Below are 7,581 nucleotides of genomic sequence, written 5' to 3'. Positions count from 1 at the left end.
GAGAGAGAGAGAGAGAGAGAGAGAGGCATTTATTTAACACTGCTTTCCTCTGTCATAGGAAAAACCGCCAGAAAACACCAAAACAGTTTGGGTATGAACCAAGGGAACAACGTCTGTGACTATGATATCACCTACTAAGTTGCAGAAAACAGCTGATTCAGACTGGACTGTATGGACGTATTTCAAAGTGACAATGGCCTGTTTTATCATCATCTGTATATTTTAATTTACAGTTTAGTTACATTTCAACATTAACAATTATTTTGACAGATGTAGCACTCTGCTGGCACATTTAAATCCTAGCTGGATTTAACTGAAGTAGAGGCAGTTCCTAAACACTGTAGAAATGTTTCAGACGTACTCTTAATTAGGCATTGTAACAGGTATATATTTCTAGATTTCAGATTTGAAATATTTATTACCCTTGTGTTTGTTGTTAGCTTTGTAATAAAATACTCAGTGCACAGAAGAGTTTTTTTTGATAAAAGCTTAAATGTGAAACTGTACAGTGAGTACTGTATCATAATTCTTTTCCTCATCTAGAGTTTGCAAGCACAATATTTCTAAAATTACCATTGCACATTCTTCTAGCAGCTTTGATGACGATACATTAGGACCATTGAATGGAGGTAAACCAATGGCTTACATCACTCAGACCACACAATCTCCATGGCAACACATGGTAAGGGCAACATTATACCATGAGTGTCCTCCGGCTGGGAATCTGGTCAGAGATGGAGGGCCACCCCAGAGAAATGCTTGGGAAGAGCCACAAATTGTACTTTGAATGGAAGTTTACCTTCACCAGAACAGTTACTCCAAAAATACACCCATAATTGATAAGAACAGGTTTTTGATCAAAACACATTCACGTGTTAGAATCTCCTTATCAAATGCAAACCTAAAACTAATTGATTATCCATTTTTCAACAAAGAATGCTTAAAAAAATCAGCATCTAGATATGCACATCTGAATTAAAGAATTCCAGATTGAATAGCAGAAAAATCATAAAGGTTCTAAATCCTAAAAGCGCACAACACTTCTCGTGCGACCTTTATATATCCACCCAGAAGCTTTTATGTTAGTATTTAAGCAATGTAAACACTTTGATGTTCTGGAGTTGTTCTTTTAACTTCACATAGGAATTACATTAAAATAAATATTAAATGGCAGATTTATGACTGTATCTGTTTTAATGCAGTTGTTAAAGTGTGATTTGTTTCCCCTGGGTGGTTGAAACGGCTAGGGTGGAATGTTAAGTATGCAAACTTTGTCAGATTTTGAAGAGGGAAGAGAGCAAGTCTTTGTGCTCACCTAGATACTGAAAGTTTCTGCCTCGGATTGAAAAACTGAGAAAAAAGCTAGAATTAATCTCACTTCAAATAATGAGAGAAGAACTGTTTCCTGTGACAAAGACAACACTTTTTTTTTTTTTTTTTTAAAGGAAATCATTAAAAAACTTTTGTGATAATTTATACTGCCCTCTGCTGTCAAACAGCTTAATCCCAGATTAATTCTGATACCTTGACCTGATAAAAATACATTAAGTTTAAATTCAACACCATGATAAACATAGAGAAAATAAGAAATTATGTCCTTGCTGTTTGCTTGATAACCAAGTTGATCATATTTTTTTTTTTTCTTCCTCTGCATATTTTTAGGTATCCTCCTGATATTGTACCCACTGGGGGTTTCCTTCTAAAGCTCAAAGAGTATTTCACTAATTGGAAGGAAGTAGTCCACTTCAATTAGGACATGATGCACAAATATCTGGCCAAATGTTTATTCAGCCTGATTTTACAGTCAGACAGACTAAGATGAACGCACGGAGGGGCATTTGAAATAACTGCCAATTCCTCAACAAATGTCAGACTTTAAGGATGAGGACTTGGCTACCTTTAAAGAAACCCTCAGAGGTTACAATGCAGCTAAAGGATAATTTTAATAAGCATGGCCTTAATATAACTAGTGGAATACACACAATTTGGAAATGAACAATGGAAATACAGGCAATATATCCTTAAGCACACATTTAAAAAAAAAATACAAAGAGACAAAATAAGAGTTGAAAAATTGTAAAAGGGAAAAAAACAGGGAAAATAATGAGCATAAGAGTTAATTTTAGACATATTCTTTCATCAGATAGCTACAAATAATATGTCTAATCATTTTAAGGCATATTTCCTGATCTTTTGTTTCCCTCTGGTGGTGAAACATTACAATTACATTTTACAATGAAGCTGCATGCATCGTTTTAATTTAACAAGACATGATCATATCTAATTTTTCATTGGCTACAGTTATCACTCATTATTATAAGATTATGTTAATTTAATAACTATAGTTACATTTGGCTCAAAACTGACTGAGGTAGTTAGTGATGTTTCCTGTTGAATAAACATTCTCAAATAAAACCTAGATATTTCATAAGTTCACAGTAGTCACCTATTTACTTGTTTCATCTTGCAAAAAATGTCATTCACTCCAACTGGTAAAGGAACAGGTAGACATTTTATTCCATTGATGAAGGAAGTATTTCTCTTTTCTTAAAACAAAATGATGTGTTTGCTAAAACTGCCAAAGATGAACAGTCTGTGTACCTGCTTAACAAGTTTGCTCAAGCTCACCTATTATAATCCAACTTTATAAAACCAACAAAAACCTTAAACTAACACAGTATCAAAGTGCTGTACATTTTAAAAACAGAAAAAAAAAATAGAAACAGCTCTTACAACATAGAACAGCTTTAAAACCCAAACATCTGACATAAAATGATGTAAAACAAACATTTCACATAGTACCAAGGCAAGGATGAAAAAACAAGAAAGGTTTAAGAAAGAAAATATAGGACTTTTACATGCGCTGTAAAATAAGGAACAGGGACATCAAAAAAGTAGGTGTACAGTACAGTGAGGTTAAAACAAATAAATAAATTGAGGGATGATCTGTTTAAGTGCAAAGTGTAAACAGAGCAGCTGCAGGTTTGGTAAATTAACAGGTAAAGACATTGCTCTCATTGTACTCTCATTGTATTCTATTGCACTGTAGTTTATATCCAAAATTATTTCACAGTGATATTGTAAAGTCTGACGGCAGCAGGGATGAATGACCTGCTATAATGCTCCTTATTACACAGGGGATGAGATGATGGTTACAACCTGTGGCCTAAGTGGCTTGGACACAATCATCTGGTGGAGACAGTTGACCAAGTTGTGCACTCAGTGTGATACTGACCCTCTACCTTCTGGGAATGAACCATGCATGAGCCTTCAAAGTGCTGGAGAAAGTCTGCAGTCACTGTGGCCTTTACACAAGAGTGGTGCAGTTTTCTGCAGAACTGACAGATTAAATCCTTTTTCAGTAATATCAATCAGAGCCTAGCCTCTGGACTTTACTAAATTAATACATTTGTTATTTTCTTATAAGCAATTGTACATTTTTTTTAGGCTACATCATATTATATTATGAAACTCAGCAATTATAAATACAATTTTTATTCTATTGGTCAATATTTGCAGCTGGCATGTCAATATCCAGATGACACAGGTTTCATTGTTTGTCATTTGGTCAAAAGAAAGAAGGGTCAGAGATCAATCTACTGTTCAAATAACAATGTAAAGTTTCACAAAACTCCTTGATTGACTCTGGAATTAAAAAAAAACAGCAAATATTACCCCAAATTGTGACTTAATAGCCAAAACTTGCATATAATCTGGATCAGTACATTTAATTGAATTGTTCCTTGGTATGAGGCACACCTCTGGCAAAAATTTTCTAAAAAATCTTTTCATAATTTTATAATTGATCCTGCTAACAAACCAACAACGTTCCGTTGTCTTGTATTTTTGTTTTAGTAAAATACCTCTGGACTATTTCTGTCCAATGCTGGGGCTTTCGATAGCCACTGCTGCCATCTTCTGGTTTAGTGGACAACTGCTTGTTCCACCAAATATCCCTATCTCTCAATGTTCGAGAAACTTTGAGGTCCCCTCAGAGCATGCATGCTCTGAGGGGACCCCTGATCTTGACAAACCTGTTGAACAACCACAATTCATAGGATATCTGGTTTCTCAGGAGAAAAAAAGCACCATAACCAACCTTTTCCGGTAAGGGAAGGCAGGGCCTATTTATATGGCCTGTGGTTGTTTGCCAAGTTACACATCCAACCAAAGTTCCATTAAGCTATTACTAAGACATTGCGGTCAAGTTTCTGTACGCAGGCAAAGGAAGGTTCAATGTCCAAAATTGTTGATTGCTCTGGGTCATTTATTGTATACGTCAGCCCATAATTACAGAGTTCAAACTTTGCTTTTGTCCTTTCTTGCCAGCTCTCTTGGCATGTGACTTTGTGAGGTGAGATTACACCCTGACACAAACAAGTCCTGGTTCTTCAGTAGAATAAAAAACAGTCCAGTGAGTCCAGAAAGGCAGACCAAGTTTTCCAGGCACTTTAATAAAATGGAACAATCAGCAGTGTTTAATGGTGCACTAAGGTCCCATAACACCAGTAATCTGCTTCTTCCACAGTCTACATTTACACAGATATCACTGAACACCTTGATAAGGACAGTCTCTGTACTGAGCAGAGAAGTATGACTGGAAAATGTTGAATAATTTAACTCATGAAGGGAGGTTGGCAGCCTGTCCAAGCAGGGCTGTAACTACCATTTATTCATTTATATATTGCTCGAATTGTGATATAAACTAAAATAATTACAGTGAAACTGACTGTGGGATAATGAACTTGGTCTCTCACTAAACTGCAAGGTGTTTTATATTTGAAGAGCCAAAGGTTTAATCATCTTAAGTCATTGTCAACATGCACTGTCCATCTAGTAATTGCCAAACACAAGCTACCGACCCATGAGTCCTTCAGTCCATGGAAGAGGAGCATAAAGAGCTACTAATGCAGGTGGAGAGCAGTTCAAGTTGTTGACAATCAGAAAAAAACATTTTCATGAAGATTTATGCCCAGCATGCAACTTAGACAGCAATAAAACATCAAACCAAAAGTTTAACCATTTTCCACCGACTGAATCAACATTCATTAAGCGATTGATATGTGAGCAACCTCTTTGGCTGAAAATGATACCTTTATTAGGCGTTTGTTTTCTCAGTGTTGGATGTTGAATTTGTATTATATTTCTGCTGGATCCCGGAGCTCAACCCAGCAAGGTTGTGTGCAGAAAAAAGATGACTTGGCCTTAGTTCAAGAGCCACCGTGGTCAGAGGCTTTAAAAGAAAGATGATAATAAAATCAAGTTTATAATGTCGGAAATGTCTGGCAGGGAAGACAGGAGAGGAGAAATTCACAGCTGAGCCTTTTCAAAAGTCTTTCAAAAGAATTATGTTTATGCTCCTTAAGACTCAGAAAATGGCCAGATTTAAATAAATTAGAAACATTTCTAGGGGAGCACACCACCGAACCCACCTAGAAGATCTGCCTCCGGACCTCAGTTTTTTTTGGCCCTGCGTACGCCCTGTGTCCAAGTCAGCCCTTTTTGGTTTTATAGTAACCGTTTTAGGGCCTGGGGGAAAATACCTCACAAAATAGACAAATTGATCATTTAAGTTCAATCAGATATATGACAGGTAAAGCTTTCTTCAGGGAAGCCATGGGTAAAATATTGAGACAGCAGATGGAGGAGCTTAGTTGGTGAAGGATTTCTTTCTTTTTTGTAGTCTATTTGGTAAAATTATGGAATTTTTCAAAATAATTTCTAGTGTGATACAACTTTGGTCCTGGACTTGATACGCATGCACATTCGCACACAATACAGATTTAAAAAAGGACACACTAAAACTTAAAGATGATGTGAAATTCAAATTACACACGCAGAGCACAGACAGCAAATTGCACTTTAGAGAAACAAATAAAATACAAAGGCATTTTATTTATGAAATAAAAATATTCAGTGCTTTAATTGAAAAACATAAACACAACTGCTTTATTATAAATTAACAGCATGTGGTAAAAAAAAAAAAAACCTAACTCATAAACTGATAAAAAAAAAAACTCCAAGTCTGAAAAAAAAGGAGTTTATAAGACCAGTGGAAGCTCACTTTTTATTGGCTAGTCATACACTTGAACCTGTTCTTAAAATAGAATACTTCATTATGAAGGTCATTATTTGCACTGTTAGAGGAGTATCTGAATTTCTCATAGGTCTTCTGTGCCTCTGTCTTAGTCCACGGCAGCTTGATCTTTGATGCATGGTTAACGATGACATCACTGCAGGAGCCAATGTGCAGAATGCCCAGAGCATCTATAAAAAACTCTGCAGAAATGACAGTTGATTAGTATATTTAAGACTTTATTCAGAAATAAAATATGTAAAAGCTTCTGACCTAGATGTGCACTTCTTGACAGGCGGGGGTCAAAGCCAACTTGACGTATTTTGTCCGTTTGAGCCATAAAGAAGTTGATGACGGCATCTGCTACTACACAGTTGGGATATCCCTTGATTACATGGTGGTATCCATTCCTGATATGCAAGCAGTTACCATCCTCTCCCCCTTCTTCCACACTAATCTTGTGACGGTAGGTGGCAGTGTATCCAGTTACTTCTCTCACTGCACCACCAACCTAAGGTTTATGTTGAAACAAAAAGAAACACATTATCTTCTTTAATTTTAAGGTATTCCTTATTATCTAAATCTTTAAAAAGTAAACTTTAAATCAAAAAAAGTAACAGTTAAATATATAATAATAGTGACAGGGGTAAGACATCCAATGCGGTGATCATTTACTGACCGTACTGACAGTACTCAGATAGCTTACCGTATCTAAAATTTTGCATGTGAAACCCATTATTTAAGTCATTCAGATAGTCTGAATTTTTTTATGTAAAATACATCTATATGCGTGCATATTTCCAATGTTATGAATTAACTCAATTCAGTTTTTTTATATAGCAACAATTCACAACAGATTTTATCTCAAGGCACTTTGCAGAGTCATCTGTGTAGAGCTAAATCAGTCTCACATTTCACAAATACACATGTGATTCATACATGCACAGGACAAGCTTCACACATACACAGCCAGATTCAGGCAAGCATACAAGATTCACACATGCACAGCACAATATTCGACAAAGTATTTCTGGTCCATAAACAATTCTAAATTAAATTACAAAGTACCAGTGGTCTTTAAACTTCACTGCAGTTGTGTGTGGATTTTTGAGACTCTCCTGACATGCCTTGATACACAAATGCATTTTTTTTTTAAACAGGGGATGGTTTGCAACCAATCACAGAGCTCCCCTGTAAAAGCCAATCACAAGAAACTACTCTATGTGGGATGACTATTTGGTGTTCTATCAGCTCAGCATACCGCGTCAGGCCAGCATACCCTTAGTAATACGCATTACATAGAGTTTTCTCCGTCTCCGCCACCTTACGTCCAAGCATGCTGTTTTATTTTGTGATTTAGTCCGATTTTTGTGCATAAAAACAACAAAATTATTCGCTAGGTTCGTTACACACATTAGGTTTAAAAACAAACGTTAGATGAGCATCTTATTAAACAATGATTGGCGTTTTTTTCACAGAGAATTAAATATTTATAGGGAGAGGAT

At 35.9% G+C, this 7,581-nt stretch overlaps 2 protein-coding genes across 7 annotated transcripts in view; one reads left to right on the top strand and one right to left on the bottom strand.

Annotated features, from left to right (window-relative positions):
- Positions 1–418, top strand: part of LOC107086763 (solute carrier family 26 member 10-like) — an 8,938-nt gene extending 8,520 nt beyond the window's left edge. For both annotated transcript variants that reach the window (XM_015377907.1, XM_015377905.1), the window contains exon 18: positions 59–418. In XM_015377907.1, the coding sequence (XP_015233393.1) occupies positions 59–97 (39 nt within the window). In that variant the 3' untranslated portion in view covers positions 98–418. The remainder of the gene's footprint in view (positions 1–58) is intronic.
- A 1,498-nt stretch (positions 419–1,916) lies between these two features.
- Positions 1,917–7,581, bottom strand: part of LOC107086793 (beta-1,4 N-acetylgalactosaminyltransferase 1-like) — a 35,424-nt gene continuing 29,759 nt past the window's right edge. For 2 of the 5 annotated variants that reach the window (XM_015377984.1, XM_015377983.1), the window contains exons 10-11: positions 6,350–6,587; positions 1,921–6,279 (exon numbers count right to left, since the gene is read on the bottom strand). In XM_015377984.1, the coding sequence (XP_015233470.1) occupies positions 6,068–6,279; positions 6,350–6,587 (450 nt within the window). In that variant the 3' untranslated portion in view covers positions 1,921–6,067. Of the gene's footprint in view, positions 6,280–6,349; positions 6,588–7,581 lie in introns of all 5 variants that reach the window. The other 3 variants (XM_015377978.1, XM_015377981.1, XM_015377982.1) reach the window with 2 other exon arrangements.

The sequence above is a fragment of the Cyprinodon variegatus genome, unplaced genomic scaffold (genome assembly GCF_000732505.1).
Source record: "Cyprinodon variegatus isolate N-32 unplaced genomic scaffold, C_variegatus-1.0 Scaffold161, whole genome shotgun sequence".
In the NCBI taxonomy this organism is placed as follows: Eukaryota; Metazoa; Chordata; class Actinopteri; order Cyprinodontiformes; family Cyprinodontidae; genus Cyprinodon; species Cyprinodon variegatus.
The sequence above is the reverse complement of the archived record's forward strand: the minus strand, read 5'-3'. Positions and strand labels throughout refer to the sequence as shown.